The following is an 18,404-nucleotide window of genomic DNA, read 5'->3' on the forward strand; positions in this document are numbered from 1 at the left end:
TGGTTAAATAAGAGTTCACAGCTTCACAGCAGAAATGAACCAGAGAAATTTACATAACGCGCCTGGTGGGGGCAAAGGAAAAAAAAAAAAACACACATCCAAAATTTATTCTCCAATAAGACAGACAGCATCAGCAGGTAAAACTACAGGGGTTTCTCCGAAGATCATACATTCACAAGGGCATTATTTGCTTAACAGTGAGAAAGGCTCCGGGTGTTCTCTGTAACAGTAAGCACTTCACAGTGTAAACAGGTTACTAGCATTGTGTTCAACTTACAATTCCAAGAGGAAAGGCACAATGTGGCAAAAAAAAATTTTTTTTGGATCCTAAAAGTCAGGTGCAATAACACAGACAAACTTTTAATAAGTCTTGATCTACTTGTCCACAAAGAGGGAGACGTCTCCACGCAGAAATTAAGGTCTTTCTCCTTCCTTGTTAAACCACGAGAGCATGTTTCATCATTACATATACAAAAAGGGGAGGGAGTTAAAAAAAAAAAAAAACAACCTAGAATCACGAAAATGTTAAGTCCAGCCGCTCCCACCACACATCAACTCAGGTTTAAGACAGGGCGTGAGAACACTTCAGCGGTCATAAAATAGGAAAATAGACGCTATGGCTACAAAAATAAAAAAATAAATGAGGTAGATAAATTAAAGCTTTCACACCCATGACCTGCCTGTTCCAACTTCGTAGCCTTCATGCAATACTCAAAGAACAATCTTCATAGTAACTTGGCGTTAAGCTGCACCAAGGACATTTTTGTACACATCAGTCTGTGAACCTGTGAGAAACATGCCCTTCTGGGAGTTTCTTCAAGAATGGAAACCCAGTTCTTCGATCGAGTAGGCACTGGCGAACCAAATGAAGTCACCTGAGGGTCCCTGCTCCGGTGCCCACCTCTCCTGGTGGCTCAGGAAGGAGGCATCTGGAGAGCAGATGGGGTACATTGGCACTCTTGGGGCTTTAAATGAACTGTATTTAAATAAGCAGCAATACACTGACTCCCTACGGACTAAACGCAGTCCATTTGAGGGCATCCTACTTAAGGTTCCAAGGTTGGAGGAATTTTATAATTCTACAACCTTAGTCTAAAAAAATACATTCAGGAAAAAAAAAAAAAAGGATGGGTGAAGGGTTGGAGGTCATACAAAACACAGGTCCCTAAACAGATGCCAGATCGTGTTCATGTACCCGCATACAGTCGCCGGGGAAGTCTCTAGTACCCCCTCCCCCAAATTAGGCTAACAGTTATCTTTTCCATTGTAGTTCACTAAGTTCCAACTTGAAACAAGAGTAGTCTTTGGAAATAGTTACTCTCAGTTGTACAAAGGTTTTTATGTATACAGTTTGTCGCCAAGTAACAAAGCTACTTTGCAAGACCCGCTTCTTTCCAAAATTAAAGAAAAAAAATTCTAGTCTGTATTTGTTTTAGTATGTATTTTCTTTTTTTTTTTTTTTTTTTTTCATATTTTTTTTTTTTTTTTTTTTTTTTTCATTTTTTTTTTTTTTTTGCAAAGCAGCATAACATCATCTGATTGTAGGACTTGCCTGAGGTTGTGATCACAACTGTAAACATCATTTGCACATCAGTAAGAAAACAAACAGGAGGAGATGGGGTCTTTTAAAAAGGAAAAAAAAAAAAGTACAGTTCTAGAGGTCATTCTGCCTGCGTTTCTCCTTCAATAAGGGTTCTCCTAGAGCTTAGCTGACTGCAATCTTGTTTTCTTCAAGGAAGTGAGGGAACTGGTGTTTGGGGACGCTGTCGGCAGCACCTCGTTTTTCTACTTCAGCACTAAGGGCGGACTGGGAGCCATCCATCTTGGAGATAGTGGTGTTGTTCACAATGGAGCTGGCCCCCAGGGAAACTGGGAGGGTAGGAATACCACCGCTCTGGATCACAGAGATTTCATTGGTCTTCATGGCCAGACCTCCATTGAGCATGGTGGTGTACTGGTTCCACACGACAGGGTCCACGTTCACCGAAGGCGCCAGGATTTCTTTGGGAAACATCTCAGGGACTCTCTTCCCATCAGTTCCTAACAGAGCCATGGTGTTCTCGATGGCCAGCTTCCTCCCACGGCGCGCTGAGCTGTTGTTGGCCCCATGCGTCATATAGTGGACCTATGGGAAGAGAAACAGAAAGGTTTCCACCGAAATCGATTTGACAGCGTGCATGTTGGCAAGCTAGTCCATCTGCCTATGGGTTTGAACATTCTAAAATTCCAGGTTATCTGTTCTCTTGTTTGTGTGGGGGGGGGGGGGGGGGGGCGGAAAGTCAGATGATCTGGCAACAATGGGCCCACATTCCTGCCTACAGGCAAGTAAAGACAACCAAAGCGGGGACATTTGCTTCAATTCTGTCCCCATCCCAACTGTTCACGTATGCAATTCACAGGGACACTTAGTATGCACTCGGCATTCTCTCAAGTGCTGCGGTTAAAATTTGCAAGAACTCGGGGCGCCTGGGTGGCTCAGTCGGTTGAGCGTCTGCCTTCGGCTCAGGTCATGATCCCAGGGTCCTGGGTCCTGGGATCACAATTTCAGAAACACTGTGATGTGGGAAAACATACTTTCTGATGCCTATTTCGAGAGTCAGCTGTGAGATACGACTATACAGTACCCCACTGGTCCTAATGGAAGAATTCATCATGGATGGATGAACACCAATAAAGACCTGCTGAACACCTACCCCATCCCCACTGAGAGCCCGAAGAAACTCACCTTCAAGTTGCCTTTGGTGGTGAACGCTCGCCCACATATGTTACACACGAAAGGCTTCTCCCCCGTGTGAGTCCGCTCGTGGATCTGCAGAGCACTCGCCGAGGAGAAGTTCTTCCCGCACCGTGTGCAGCCATGCTGTTTGGCCTGTCGGCGTGGCTGGGCCGCTAACAAAGGTGTCATGCCTGGGGACATGGTCGTGGGTCCACCAAATGCACCAGGGACTTCAACTTTGACATAGGTTGGCTGGGCTCGGATAAATGTTGATGGCAGACTGCTACGACCTAGTATCCAGAGAAAAGAAACCCCAAACCTTTATCATCCCATACTCATTCTTTCTCCAACCACAAAAGAGCTTTGATGACAACTGCCCACCGAGAGCCTGGAAACAGCTTTTGGGACAATGTGTTATCTCGGAGGCAGCCTTCCTCGTTAGCACGCTGACCTGCCCAGGGAGTAACAATTCAAATATTTACTTCGGAAATGTCACTATTTTAGTGTTAAGGTACGGGCAACACACAAACCCTGGAAATTCAAGTTCCTGCACAGAAAGTTATCTTTAAGGGGAGCCTGGCTGGCTCAGTTGGTGGAGCTCCGTGACTCTTGATCTCAGGGTTGTGGGTTCGAGCCCCATGTTGGGTGTAGAGTTTACTTAAAAATACATACCTAATAACTATTTTTTTTTTAAAAAGTTGTCTTTTATGCCTGGAGGGCAAGCCTCTCGGGTTCCCTCCCTCCTTGGGAGCTTTGTGCTATTACTCTGCTATCACTCAGTAAACCTTGCTTTGCTGCCACAAAAAAGAAAAAAAAAAAAAAAAGTATGCCCGGACACCAGCTTTATTTCATTCTATAATACAGCTGTTCCCCCATTTCACCATTAATGACATCAACAGGCACCCCACAATTTATACGTGCACTTTACACAGTTTAGATTCTCCTTCTCATGCCCACCCCTGCCCCCACCGAGTGTTATTCATCTGTGAACCTTACATTAGGGAGTGGGACCTCAGAATCAAGAACTATGGCTTATCTCAGTGGCCAAAATGCAGTGCCTACTTTTAACATTGTCCTACTGGATCATTTCCTTAAGATTACCCGATGTCTCCCTGGGGCTCAACCACAAAAGTTAAAAACCAACAAGTGTGCTGTCCATACCCAATTTGCATTAACCACCGTAAATAAAAGGACCTTAGTACTAGGACAGAGGTAGTTACTATTCCCCTCTACCCAGAAGTACAGAGAGGCTAACTGCCCTACAAAGGGGCTGCTTTGCATACATCATACTGTCCATTTGCCAAGTTCAACCCAGGTTCCTTTTGGATGACCTTGTGCCCAAAATGGACCTAAGTTAAATCCAAAGCTCTATCACCTTCCATCTCAGTGCGGATGCTCTCGGAGTTGTCTGCTTTGCCACCAGCATCAGGAGACCTGGACTTGATGCTTTCTGCCTGGCTATTGGCTGGGGACAGTGCCTGGAAGGACGCCGTCTCCAAGACATCCGGACTTCGGCTTTGGTACTCCTGGTCTCCCATCACCGAGGACGAGGAGTCGTTGGTCAAGCCATCACTCTCCACCGAACCGTTTTCTCTGCTGCTTTGCCGCTGCAGGACAAGAGGAGCAGGACCCACCTTCCCCGGGGCATCTAGGGAAGCCGTCACCGCGAACCCGAGCGTGGGTGATGCCGAGTGGACGCTGGGAAGAGGCGCCGGGACCTTCACGGAGCTACTGGGGGCGTCCTGGGGACGGACCTCGTCAACATCGATGCTTTCGATAACATCATCGTGACAGACGGCGCCTGCGCTACCATGTTCACTGACCACCATGGACTCGGGACCCGTGAAGTCACAGGGATTCTCGGGCAGAGGCGTGTTGGGAATCTGGCCGCCCATGTGCATCCGGATATGCTGCTGCAGCAGGACCGCGTTGGTAAACTTCTTCTGGCAGATGGGGCACGAGTGCTGCGTCTTTATGGACGTGTTGGTTCGGTGGACCCCGAGGTGCGTCTTCAGGTTGCCCTTGGTGGAGAAGGCTCGCCCACAGATCTTACACTGGAATGGCCTCTCCCCGGTGTGGGTGCGGTAATGCATTTTGAGGGAGCTCTGGCAGCTTAAGACCCGGTGGCAAATGAGACATTCGTTGGGATCGGTGGTGGCCTTGTCGATGTTCTCCACCAGCTGCTGCAATTTCAGGGTCTCTGACCCTGGCTCGGGTGTCCCACTCCCTTGGAAGCCACCAACCCTTGGGGAATTGTGGTTTGGCCCCACCCCGGATAGCAGGGATCCATCCTCACTGTCTGGAGAAGGCCCGGGCTGTAGGTCGCTGGGCAGTGGGCTGCCCATGAGGTCCTTGGGGTTAGTCCCTGAAGAAAGATTTTGAGGTAGCCCTACGTTGGGGGTCCCTGTTACAAGGACAGGTTTGCTGTCTAGAGAGAGACTCGATTCATCTACGGGGACGGGTACAGAGAGTGCATAGGGAATGCCATTGCCTGCCGCCATTTTGTCGTGGAACTCGGCAAAGAGCTGGGGGTTCGCCTTCACCTGGGGATGTCGATGAAAGTGCACCTTGAGGTTGCCCTTGGTGGTGAACCGGTGGCCACAGACAGAGCACACGAAGGGTCTCTCTCCGGTATGGGAGCGGAGGTGGATCTGCAAGGAGCTATCAGTCCCAAAAACCTTGCTACAGTACTTACACTTGTGCTTGCAGAGGATGGCCTCGTCTTTGGGTTTGACCTCCACCGGGGACACGTTCGGTGGCTTCCCCTTCCCTTTCTTGGACGGGTCTAACGCCACCGCGGAGAAAGGGCTCTGGAAGAGCACAGAGCCTGGGGCCTGAGGTAGCAAAGCACCGGGAAGGCGCGACATGACGCTCGGCAGCACCCTCGTCCCATCCGGCTTCAGGGGGAAGGGCGCCAGGCCCTGGGACGCGGGGCCGCTGGTGGCGGAAGGGATGCTGGCGGGAGGTAGCTTGGCTTGTTTCAAGGCGTCCAGGGACAGGCCCTGGCTTCCGGCTTTCTGGCTGAGCAGAGCCACGGCCGCCGAAACCTGCTGGGACATGTGGCCGCCCAAGGTCTTGAGGGCGTCGGCGCCCGCCACGCCCGAGTGGAGCGCGTGGGAGGCCCACATGTTCACCTGCACGCGGATCTGCTCGGTGAGCTGGATCTGCTGCAGCTGCTGCTGCTGCAGGCACAGGATCTGCTCGAGGACCCACGGGATGCTGCCGGCGCCGGGCGCGGGCGCGGGCGGCGCGTCGGCGCTCCGCTGGGTCACCGCCACCTTGGTGCCCCGCAGGGCCTGAAGGGTGACGTTAGTGTGGGCCACTTTGCCTTTGGGTACATAGCTCAGGTCCTGCGACGTGGACGGCACGGCGGCCTCGGCCTTCAGGAACACGACCGACTCGGGCCCCGGCTTCTCCTTCATCTCCCCCGAGCCGCCGCCGTCCTCGCGGGGACCCTCCTTGCCGCTCGGACTCAGCACAGCCCCGGCGAAGTCCTCTGAAGGCACTGGCCCCTCACTGTCGTTCATGATGAGGACGGGGGGGGTTTTAGTGCAATTCTTCTTGTGTTCGAAGAACTCGGAGAAGCTGAAGAACTCCGCGCAGCATTTCTCACAGACGTGCGTCTCCTCCCGCCGAGTCCTCTTTGCTGTCATGCCATCCCTGCTGGCGTCACTGCCATTCCCTGGGTGGTTCACTGGAGCACCTGGGACAAGAGAACACATGCTAAGAACTGCGCCCAAGAAGGGATGTGGGGCAATTGCTAGCGAAGAGCCACAGCTCACCATACAGACGCCTTCATGACCTGTGTCCTGACAGGCAGAAGACTGTGAAAGGGAACCAGGCATCCAGAGGTCTGAATGACCGAACCACTTGTGCAGTGGGTTGAACTGTGTCCCCCCCATCCCCACCCCAAATATGTCCAAGTCCTGATAGCACCTTAATTTGGAACAGGATCTTTGCAAATCTAGTTGAGAGGGTCCCTAACCCAATGCCTGATGTTCTTCAAGAGACAGGGAAAGGAGAGATGGAATAAATAAGGCCCTATGGGGGGCTCCTGGGGGGCTCAGTCGTTAAGCATCTGCCCTCGACTCAGGTCATGATCCCAGGGTCCTGGGATCGAGCCCCGCATCCGGCTCCCTGCTCCGCGGGAAGCCTGCTTCTCCCTCTCCCACTCCCCCTGCTTGTGTTCCCTCTCGCGCTGTTTCTCTCTGTCAAATAAATAAAATCTTTAATAAATAAATAAGGCCCTAGGAAGGAATTACAGGGCTGTAACCAAGGACTCCTGGAAGCCACCAGAAGATAGAAAGGAGGCTTGGAACAGTTTCCTCCTCAGAGTCTCCAGAAGGAACCATCCCCGCCGACACCTCGATTTCAGATGTCTGGCCTCCAGAATCGTTAAGACTGTATTTGTTTGTTGTTGTTTTAAGACTTTATTTATTCATTTGAAAGGGAGAAAGACAGCATAAGCAGGGGGAGAGGCAGAGGCAGAGGGAGAAGCAGGCTCCCCCACTGAGCTGGGATCCTGCCGCGGGGCTCGAACCCAGGACCTAGATATCATGACCTGAGCCGAAGGCAAGATGCTCAACCATCTGAGCCACCCAGGTGCCCCTAAATTTCTGTTGTTTTAAGCCATCCAATTTGTAATGGAAACCCTAGGAAATTCATACAATTTATTATTAAAATAATCCCCTTGGAGCTCTGCACCCAGAGTGAGCTTGCTAAGGCAAATGGGTCTCTGAATATAAATGACACTGGAAACCTGTTCAAATATGGCTGCTCATCCCCACCGTGAGGCCACTGAAAGCGAAACTGCATTAAGTCACTCGTTCAGGGATGCCTGGGTGGCTCAGTTGGTTAAGCGTTTGCCTTCGGCTCAGCTCATGATCCCAGGGTCCTGGGATCGAGTCCCTCATGGGGCTCTCTGCTCAGCAAAGAGCCTGCTTCTCCCACTGCCTGCCGCTCCCCCTGCTTGTGCTCTGACAAATAAATAAAATTTTAAAAAAACAAAAAACAAAAAACATTCAGTATAACGAGTGTACCTTCCCAGTTTCGGGTGCCAACAATTTTTTTTTTTTTTTAAAGATTTTATTTATTTGTGAGAGAGAGAATGAGAGACAGCATGAGAGGGAGGAGGGTCAGAGGGAGAAGCAGACTCCCCGCCGAGCAGGGAGCCCGATGCGGGACTCGATCCCGGGACTCCAGGATCATGACCTGAGCCGAAGGCAGACGCTTAACGACTGAGCCACCCAGGCACCCTCGGGTGCCAACAATTTTGAGAGCAGTGCCAAATTCACTGAAAATATGGAGAACGGCATGCTGGATCCATTTACACAGGAAGGCCAAGTGGATATTCCTATAGGAATATTTTCGTATGAGACACTGACAAAAGAAAAGATTTCATGTTCAAGGAAGGCTGTGACTATGTGACTCTGATGACCTTACAGGTCATGAAAAACTAGAGAAATGTCTTACCGGTCAGGACACTTTTAAAAGGGTTAATAAGCCATTATGTAGAAAGGGAAGCCCGTGAATGGACCGTGAATGGAAAGAGGGGATGGGAATGATGGGTTTCATTCTTCTCCCGGTACTTGCAACTTCTACCACTCTATAATTTATCTGAAATGAAATATACAAAATCAAACATCTTCCTACATCTGGGCAGTTACATTCCTAAAAAGGACTGGTCCATGGGTTTCTTTTGTAATTGGGTCTTATTCCATTAATGCTAGCCTGCATATTAAAATGCCCATCTTGGGGGCTCCTGGGTGGCTCAGTTGGTTAAGCAACTGCCTTCGGCTCAGGTCATGATCCTGGAGTCCCGGGATCGAGTCCCGCATCGGGCTCCCTGCTCAGCGAGGAGCCTGCTTCTCCCTCTGACCCTCCCCCCTCTCATGTACTCTCTCTCATTCTTGCGCTCTCAAATAAATAAATAAAATCTTTTTAAAAAATAAATAAATAAATAAATAAATAAATAAATAAATAAATAAATAAATAAATAAATAAATAAAATGCCCATCTTGGGGCTGTGGCTTTATCTGGAAGCCGGGGTCCTGAAAGCAACAAGTCGGGTGAAGAGTCTCCCTAAGCCACTTTACTGCTCTCATTTCCTATCGACTGTATGTATACTCTCCCACTAAGTCAGAGGTATACCTCAGAGCCAGCAACTCTAGGTGAATGGATCTAAACCACACAGATAATTGCACAAGTATACAAAGATCCACGTAAGAAGGGTTTTTGTTTACAGAAATGTTTATAGCAGAAGTAAATTTTGATTCACCCATATAGCAAAAATGGCATAACTTCTGTATGCTCTGACATGGAGACAGATGTTAGGTCAAAGAAATAGGCTGCAAAACAGTATGTAAAATGTGACTTTTGTTTAAAATAAAACGTGTTTGAAATGTAGGGATGCATGGAAGAAAGGCCAAGACGGATACATTTCCCTTTTAAATAAATTATTACTTTTTAAAGCAAACTAATATATTTTGCCTCTCAACTCCTTGGGTGATTACACTCCCTAAAACCATGGGGTTTTGACGGAGAAGTCCACCACAGTATGGGGGAGGAGTTGATCTTGGGAAAAAAAGTGTATTTCTCTTGAGAAGGTCTATAGATTCCAGAGTTTCAAAAAGTGGTTCTTTAGAATTTACATAAGGTGGCCTAATCTTTATGAATTTCAGATCCGGCACTATGAAATTTTGCAAATGTGTGTGTGGGTTGGGGGTGGGCCAGGGAGAAAGAGCCAACAGCCACAAACAGGTCTGGCCTGCCAGTGTAGGGAAAGCAGGTTAGGGCTGATCCAGCACTTGCCTGTGAACAAGTTGGATACAGCTGCCTTAGCCCTCAGAATCTGCCCGAAACATGCATAATCATGACAACCTCATAAGGTAGATATGCCTGGGTTAAGTGAAGTTTTTTTTTTTTTAAAGATTTTATTTATTTATTTGAGAGAGAGAGAATGAGAGAGAGCAAGCACATGAGAGGGGGGAGGGTCAGAGGGAGAAGCAGACTCCCTGCCCAGCAGGGAGCCCGATGCGGGACTCGATCCAGGGACTCCAGGATCATGACCGTAGCCGAAGGCAGTCGCTTAACCAACTGAGCCACCCAGGCGCCCTTAAGTGAAGTTTTTAACAAATGTGTCCAGTGCCTACTAATGTGCCTGACGCCATCCTGGATAGGATCTGGCGAAAGTGCAGATACTGTGACGTTCAGTGAACATTAGTTTCTCTACACCCTCTGTCTCTAATGGCTCAAATGGTTAGCGGGGCAACCAGGGCTGCTGAGAACAAGACTTACAACAACAGTCACCGAATGCCTAACTCGTTTACTAATACTTCCCACCTCCTACTGGGCACAAGACAGGGGAGCTAGGGACCCGACGACAGTGGTGAAAAGATGATCCTGCTATTCTTGTCTGTCTGCAGTTCAGACTAGGGACCTCTAGGTGCCCCATACCATACTCACCCAATCTATTAAGTTATCTGCCCCATTTAGAGATGAGAAACACAAACTGTAGTACCATGACTTTCCCCAAGGCAACACAATTAAAAATTAGTCATAGGTAACTTCTGAGCACTTACTATGTGCCAGGTAACAATTTATAGGTTATAACAACTTTGAGGCAGGGGCTATTGTATTTCACAGAGAGGGAAACCAACGCACAGAGGACATCAGTTTGCCCAAAGTAATACATCTGATAAACTGCAGGGCCAATATTAAAACCCAGGCATGCAGCGCCCAGATCCTCCCTTTCTTCCTACACTTCCTACCATAATGTTTCTTCTGTTGAGACTGCAACTATCTTTCCTCTAAAAGACACCCCAGGGGGGACAGAAAAGCCTGAGGGGTCAGGGTGGCAAGGAAGGGGAAAGGGACCAGGACACATGCCACTATCTTTCTGTGACTCTGAGAAGTCACTTTATTATTTTTTTTTTTAAAGATTTTTAATTTATTTGACAGAGGGAGACACAGCGAGAGAGGGAACACAAGCAGGGGGAGGGGGAGAGGGAGAAGCAGGCTTCCCGCGGAGCAGGGAGCCCGATGCGGGGCTCAATCCCAGGACCCTGGGACCACGACCTGAGCCGGAGGCAGACGCTTAACGCCTGAGCCACCCAGGCGCCCCAAGTCACTTTAAAAGTTAGTACACAATGCACCCTGCTACCTAACAGGTGTTCAATAGGTAAGTTCCTGATTCCAGTCGTATTTCAAGAATCCAGTTAAAAATATTTGTCAGTTCCCAGAATACAGTATCTATCCCTACATTTTCCCAAGACTCTCGGAGTGAGGTGTTGGAGGGGGTTACATAGCACTCTTTCTGGAAAAGCAGTTCTGGCAATTATGTGTCAAGAACTTTAAAACCGAGAACTTTTTAACAAGTGTCTCTTGGCAGAGAAATACACACTGTTGGGAGGTGCATATAAAGAGATACAGCTCCTTCCAAGCACTATCAGCAACATCAGGTTCCTGCAATTCTCCTCTGACCCTTGTTAGGAGTTTACTTTATGAAATACAAGGATACATTTCTCATATTAACAAACAGCAAAAACAAAAACAGACGCACTCTGTGGTCAAGCAGTAAGGTTCTGATTAAATAGCTCAGGGTACAGGAAAAAAAAGGGACTACTTTGTAGCCTACAAAAATAAAGCAGATCTATGTTATCTGTGCTGCTCTAGGGGCCAACTGCCTGGGATTTTATTTCAAGAGGAGGACGAGAACGGGATGTATCTCTGTGGTCCCATCTGTGTTTGTGGATAAAGATATAAATATGTACGTGGAAAAATTTCTGTCTGAAGTAAGAGAAACTAGGGCTGCGCTCTAGCTCTTAGGAGTGTGGGCCTGGGGATTGAGGAAGAGAAAAATTTTAAAGTATTCACTTTTGTACTACGGTTTCTTTCTCATTAGCATGTTTAAAAACTTGTACTCCACCATTCTAACTTCTGGAAATCTCCAACAAAGCCCCTGCAAGAATGCCTATCCCACTCTAAGGGGAACCACCACCACCCTCCACAAACAAAACACATGCTATTGCACTTTAACCCATTCATCTCTTCAGCCACATAAGCAAGCAACCTCTGTCCCAATTTGCAGATGCACAAACTGAGGCTCAGAAATAATTAAGTGGCTCAAGGTAACAAACTGCTAACCAGAAAAAGAAGATCAGGGATTGTATTCTTAAGTACCATCTCGAAGGGCACTAAACTTAGTGGCCTCATTTATCGTGTTTCTTCTAGAGCAGAGTTTTTCACTCTTCTTTCCATTTCATCCTTCTATGGAGGTTTTTAAAGCTCTTTTCCTAACTACTGCCCCCCCCCCCCGAAATTTTAATACCACCAATATACTGTGTATGTTTATGCACTATGGTCCTTCAGAAGGCCACAAACCACTGTAAATCAAGTTTTCCGTCCCCTCCCCCTCAAGAAATGTTCACACCACCCCCCAAAAGAAATTAAAAAAAAAAAATGTTCACCCCCTTAGGGACAATATTTCTTCATTGAAATCAGGTTCTAAACCAGCATTCTTAAACTGGAGTCCATGAAATTAGATAAGAAAAAAAAAATGAGATCTTTATTTTCACTAATCTGAACTAAAATTTAGTATTTGAGGGGTGCCTGGGTGGCTCAGTCGTTAAGCATCTGCCTTTGGCTCAGGTCATGATCCCAGGGTCCTTGGATCGAGTCCCGCATCGGGCTCTTTGCTCGGCAGGAAGCCTGCTTCTCCCTCTCCCACTCCCCCTGCTTGTGTTCCTTCTCTCGCTGTGTCCCTCTGTCAAGTAAATAAATAAAATCATAAAAAATAAATAAATAGAATTTAGTATCTGACTTTCAATGACAGATGTGGGAAACACACCACAGTGCTATTTGCAGAACCTGTGACTTTGTCATCAACAGAAAGCAGATCTTTTCACATGATGTTAATGCCATTGCCTTACTGGAAATTCTGGTGGTTATCTGACCAGCTGCGCTGATCTTATTTAATGCGTTCATAAAGAAGCACATTATATCACAAATATTTTTTGGTTTTGGTAACTGTATTTCTTTCTTTAAAAAAAAGATTTTATTTATTTATCTATATGACAGAGAGAGACACAGCGAGAGAGGGAACACAAACAGGGGGAGTGGGAGAGGGAGAAGCAGGCTTCCCGCCCTGAGCAGGGAGCCCGATGTGGGGCTCGATCCCAGGACCCTGGGATCATGACCTCAGCCGGAGGCAGATGCTTAACAACTGAGCCACCCAGGCGCCCCAATAACTATATTTCAATGCAATTTATTTCCTTGCTGTTCCTGTGCATTTTATTTTTTGCATTTAAATGCATTCTGTGGAGAAGGAATCTATAGCACAAAAAAGGTTAAGCTCCCCTGCACTAGAAGGATCTAACAGTTTCCAAGAGTGATTTACAACCTGAATACCAGCTTGCCTTCACTGTATACACAGGCTGGCCTCTTCTGTAGGTTGGATGCAAAACCAGCAACATCCCACTTGAATCTTAAAACAGCAGAAGCTCTAAATGCATGTGCAGTAAAACGTACCTTCTGCATCCAGACCACCATGGGCAAATACCGAAGCCCTATTTCCCCGAGAGTAAGAGGACTGGGTTATGAACAATTGCCTGCTCCGCTTAAGTTAACGCTTCCCAAAAGGAAAAAAGCAGAGTTCAGAGAGATTACCCAGCAACTAGTTCTTCCATCTTTCCACCCCACCCCCACTCCGAATTTTAGGAATGTTATCTCTCAGCATCTAGTTATCCAATAAGTTGGAAGAATGCAGTAAACCCAGCAGGGGTCTTAGATTCAATCACTGCCAAATGGATAGAAAATACTCTTACTATTGTATAGAAGAAAGGCTCATCTACTAGAAGCCAATCAAACTCTGGAGCCTCCAAAATGCTTAAAAAATAAAACCTGTATAATCTTGAGAAAAGCATTATGATTCAAGCTTATTTCCCCTCCCCCATTTCTATATTAAAAGAACCACAATGAGTAGATTAAAGTATACAATATCTTCGACCCTCCCCCACCCACAGGATAATTGCTTACCAAAAAACAAAAGGGATGGCCTTTGAACCAGTTGAAAGAAAAGTGTCCATTTTACGAGTTTAATTTTACATCTCAATTCAGCAATCCCAGAAACACTTAAGTAACAAGGCTTTAACTCAATTCAGAGATAGCAAATTAAAGCTATAATTAAGTTCTACTTAATTAAGAGATAAAAACTTGTTCAGAACAGTCTTGGATCAAAATTCAGAGACCATGCTGAGAAGGAAAAACGGTAAAAGAATCAAAGAAGGCTACAACAGCTGTTAATGTGTCTGAGTTCTGCTATTTACATTAAGAGATAGGTCCCATTTTCCCTCAACTGGAGTTCATCTTTTAAGCAAACTTGTAAACTCCATGTAGGCAGGGGCTTTTGTTTTCTCCTTCTACAGAGTTCCCCTGCCACCCCCCCCCAACAAAGACTGACAGTCATGAAATTCATTTGAAAAAAAAGGATGGGGGTAACTGGAGATGCAGTACTTGTCTGAATTTAGTCTTTGAAAATGGTTTAGATGCTTTCCTTAAAGAATCAAAAGTACAACAGTTAAGCGTTGATGAAAGAGGGAACTTGTTGAACTCTTCCCCATGATTTTTCCAGGGCAGCAAGGCTCAGAGCATGAAATGCAAACACTGCTTTATTTCCAACTCTCCTCCCCAAAGACCCCTTAATCTAAAGTCCAAAAAGGCACATCTCAAACCTTAAAAGGGAGGTGAGATTGTCAAACTCGACCAGCTAAACACTCATCAGGGCTCCTTCATCAAAGGAACTGATGGAAAATCCCATCTCATAACCAACCAAAGTCAGATCATGAGAAACAGCTCCTTGGATTCGGAGCATGGCTAAAATCAACCACGAGCAAGCCATTTCAACCCGGAGCTACTGTTTACTCTAAAATGAGTACAAATGAGAATTAAAGATAATGTACTTGAGGTCCCCAGCCTCATTAGTAGGCTACAGTTAAAAACTGCAGAATCATCTCAATGAGCAGTTCAGAACTGTCTTGAAACAAGAAGTAAATAAAATTGAAAACACTGTTATTTTGAACAAAATTGATTACTAATCACATTCCCAGCACACAGTGGGTCTTCTGCAGTTGAAATGATCTGAGCAGGACTCTTTACCTCCACTGGATAAAGGAAAAATCCAAAAGCTCAGAGAAATCGAGCAGGTCTCAAGGTTACACAGCTGAAAGTCATACAACCAGATTGGAATGCACATCTCTAAAACCTTACCAAAACACTAACTTCATTTAAAAAGAGGAAGTGCTAACTGCATCTCCTGCCTCCCAAGATGGCTCCCCAACTCCCCACCCATGAGGAAGCTAGGGGAGGCTGAAATGACCAAGTACCGACTTGTGCAATTTATTTTTAACGGAACAATAGGGGCTCCTGGCAAGCTGGAGCCCCTTTCCCTATCGGAAACGAAGATCGAAACACAGAAAGTCGGCCTGCAACATTCAAGCTACTATCAACGAGATTTCCCTCTGTCCCACAATTAAAATAGGAACTTCCAAGGGCCCTCTTGCTAAACCCTTACCGCTAGCGGAGGTCATTTCAGTTTAGAAACTGGGGCTAGGCAGTTGTTTGAAACTTGGGGATCTTAATCGTTGATGGTTGTAATCCAGTTTAGCACAAAGGGCATTCGAAACTCTTTTGAGAAAATGCTAATTTTCCCCGTATGTAGCGTGAGACCACTGCCCACCTGCAGATGTTTTGATCTGCTAATTGATCCCCAAACTCCATTTTCCTCTCAAGAACTGCATTCTTTACAAGTGGATCTCAAATCGGTTTTGCAAAATAGGACTGGGCCAATCTTAATTTTTAAAAAGTACACGTATCTATGTATCTGTCGGTCTATACAGATCTACACAGATCTATAGATCCATGTATCTACATAGCTACATATATATTAATACAGAGATAGGTACATACATACCAGGCTGCTCAAATGCAAAATGCAGCCATTAAAATGTATACTGCTTGAGGAAAACTACCTTCTGTCTCATGGTGGCAACTGGAGATTCTGCAAACACATTCTAGAATCGAGGAACCCTTTTCAAGAATTCCAAAGAACTGGCAAAGAATACCAAGTACAGTCAGGGCTCGCGCCATCAACCGGCTTAAGTCCCCAGGGGCGCCCATCCTTTGGCCCAGCCCGGCGCTCTCCATCCCCACCCCCCAACCCGTCCCACCCATCAGGTGTGAGCCGGTACCTGTGAGCGGACCCGCCTCTCAGCAAAGCGTGCGGCTCCAGGCTGGGCCTCCAGGGGGCGCCCGCGCGCAACTCGGCGGTCCGCTCTAACCCCAGCGCTCAATAGCGAACCCACCCCCCTCCCAAATCGTGGAGGGAGCGCACAGTCAGGCCTGAGATCCTAAGCCGAGCTCGGGTTAACTGATTGCAAACTCCAACCAGCGTTAATTTAAGAAGCCACCCTGTAACGAGCTCCCCGCAAAGGTGCCAAACACCACCAAAAGCACCACTTGCGTGCGCCCACCAAAAATGAAGGGGGTAGGAGAACGGGGAGGTCAGAGCAGAACCAGGGGAGGGGTCAGAGCCCGGAGCTCGCCCCTCCTCTTGGGAGGAAGCGGGCGGGCGGAGGGTTAACCCTTTTGTTCCAGGTGGGCCAGGCGACGAAGCCTCTCCATGCTCTCCCCCCACCTGCCCCCCCCCCACCGGAGGCACAAAGAGAGTCCATCCTCCTGGGACCTCGGGTGCCCGCAGCCCTGACCATCAGACGCCCCGAAAACGCACAGCCGCCCCTGGTCAAGCCGATCTCTTTAATCTGCCCTGGAAAAAGATGTTACTTGCGGGAGGTGGGGGGCAGAATAGAGATTTACATTAACCTATTATAAATTTGGGAAACATATTACGTTCCCTCCCCGAAAAAAAGGGGGAGGGAGCCAAAAAGCGCAGCCTTCCCATCGGAGTTGGGAGTTGTGGCTTAGAATGTCTGGGATTACAGTGCACACCCCCATCAGCGGCTGAGAAATTAGAAAGCAGGCGGGGAGAAGAGGGGAAACGACCCACAAGGCCAAGAGGAGGTTAACAACGCCCCCTCCCCCCATGCGTAGCTAAAAACTTATCAGGCGACAATTTGGCGGGCCAGGACCGAGGGGAGATAGTGGGAAATCGACTCGCTCCTACACCCTCCTCGGTCAAGTGACTAGGAGAAGGGGAGTTTGTCCGGCCGCTCCCGGCGGGGCGAGGGTCCCAAACGCCTCCCGACCCCGGAGACGCTCGCCGCGGAAGCGTGGGGCGGGTCAGCCCCGGGAGCTCGCCCTGGCCGCGACCGCCCAGCCCTGGCCCGACCTCTCCCCTCTGGCCCCCGAGGCACGCTTCTGGAAAGCCGGACACCCCAGGAAAGCCCCGCAAAATTCCAGGCGGGTGCACCCCAGAGGGGTTGCAGCGCGCCCGCGACCCCAGCCCCGGGGGGCCTGCACCCCTCCGCTTCGCCGCGGTTATTTTTAGGAAGTCGGAAATCAAAGATGGCTGGAGGTCAGGCCCCGAAAGGTTAGGGCGAAGATCGCAGGCGGCAAAGCCCGGGGAGAAGCCAAAACCCTAAAGAAATTTTTTTAAAAAGCGAAATACTGTGCCCTTCTCCCCCATCTCTTCGGGCCCTCCAATCCCCTCAGAGCGGGTGGCCCGCACCCCAGCTCCCGGAGGTGGGGAGAGGTCGCGCCCCCTCCCCCCGCTTGGCCCGGGAGGGGCGCGTGCAACAGATCGCCCTCCCCCCCGGGGGGTCTTCCAGGGGTGCGCCCCTTCTTCAGCCTCCTAGAAGAGCCCCCAAGGGGTGAGGGAAAAGGTGGGGACCCCCGGGGTCTTTCTTTTAAAAGCGGCGCCAGGGAGGGAGGAGGGGAACCTAAGTTACAAGTGGGGGGGAGGTTACTGGCGAGGGGAGTGGAACCAATTAAGAGGGGCAAGGGACGAGAAGGGAACCTTTCAGGAACGAGGGACAGAGAGGGTGGGGGTCAGTCTTACAACAAGAGGAGCGAGACCTGGGGGTGAAACTTACACAAGAGAGGGAAGCGGTAAAGTGTAAAATTAACAAGGGCGGGGGTGGGGGGTGGGAACGAGGGTGCCTTCTCTAGAGCTGAGCCCCCAGATCTTGGTTCCAGAATCCGCGCTAGAAGCCGCTAGCTGCCCGAAGCTCGCGCCTTCGAGGGTCCAGCGAACGTCCGGGAAACTGCCCGCCCCCGGCGCGCGCCCCCAGCCCCACTCACCCGGCTCCCCCGCCGCCGGCGCCGCTGGGGCCGCATCTGCAAACTCCGGGGCCGGCTGCTGCGGCTGCTGCTCGCCCTGGTCCTCCTCCGAGTTGATGTGCTGGGGTTTCGCCTGCTTGCGCCTCGACATGGTGCGAGCATCGGGCCGCCCGGAGAGCCGCGGTTATTTGCCCACTCCGCCACAAATTCCTGGAGTTAGGAAATTTACCCCCCTTCGGCCGGAACGCGCATGTCCCAGTAATTATTATTATCAATAATGCATTGCGATTTATCATGAGCCCTGACAGCTGATTGGCCTGGGTCCAAGACCTCAGAGATCATTTAAATAAGCCCTCATTGATCAGGGAGGGGCGAGGCATTCTGGGCTTTGTAGTCCGGCCCTGCATGCGACAAAGGCGTGTTCATCGGGGGAGCGCATCTAATTAGCATCCGGGCT

The 18,404-nt window shown here is 48.7% G+C and overlaps 1 protein-coding gene across 2 annotated transcripts; it reads right to left on the minus strand.

Moving 5' to 3' along the window:
- Nucleotides 1-1,705: 1,705 nt before the first annotated feature.
- On the minus strand, nt 1,706-18,098 carry SALL4 (spalt like transcription factor 4). 2 transcript variants are annotated; one of them, XM_035025663.1, is made up of 4 exons: nt 17,969-18,098; nt 5,412-6,419; nt 2,726-3,006; nt 1,706-2,125 (listed from the first exon to the last, which is right to left on the minus strand). In XM_035025663.1, the coding sequence occupies exons 1-4, from the start codon at nt 18,096-18,098 to the stop codon at nt 1,706-1,708; spliced, it is 1,839 nt and encodes a 612-aa protein (XP_034881554.1). The 2 variants fall into 2 exon arrangements, with proteins under 2 accessions (XP_034881554.1, XP_034881552.1); XM_035025661.1 differs by having other exon boundaries at nt 4,092-6,419.
- Between the last annotated feature and the right edge of the window lie 306 nt (nt 18,099-18,404).

Source organism: Mirounga leonina, unplaced genomic scaffold, assembly GCF_011800145.1.
Source record: "Mirounga leonina isolate KUSES-001 unplaced genomic scaffold, KU_Mleo_1.0 Mir_195, whole genome shotgun sequence".
Taxonomy (NCBI): domain Eukaryota; kingdom Metazoa; phylum Chordata; class Mammalia; order Carnivora; family Phocidae; genus Mirounga; species Mirounga leonina.

Excerpts from the sequence above, each read along its gene's own strand:
- SALL4 (XM_035025661.1), bottom strand. The coding sequence starts at position 18,098 with ATGTCGAGGCGCAAGCAGGCGAAACCCCAGCACATCAACTCGGAGGAG. Across the intron at positions 6,420-17,968 it reads GCCGGCGGCGGGGGAGCCGG|GTGCTCCAGTGAACCACCCA; the intron begins GTGAGTGGGGCT and ends CTCTTGTCCCAG. Across the intron at positions 3,007-4,091 it reads CATCCGCACTGAGATGGAAG|GTCGTAGCAGTCTGCCATCA; the intron begins GTGATAGAGCTT and ends TCTGGATACTAG.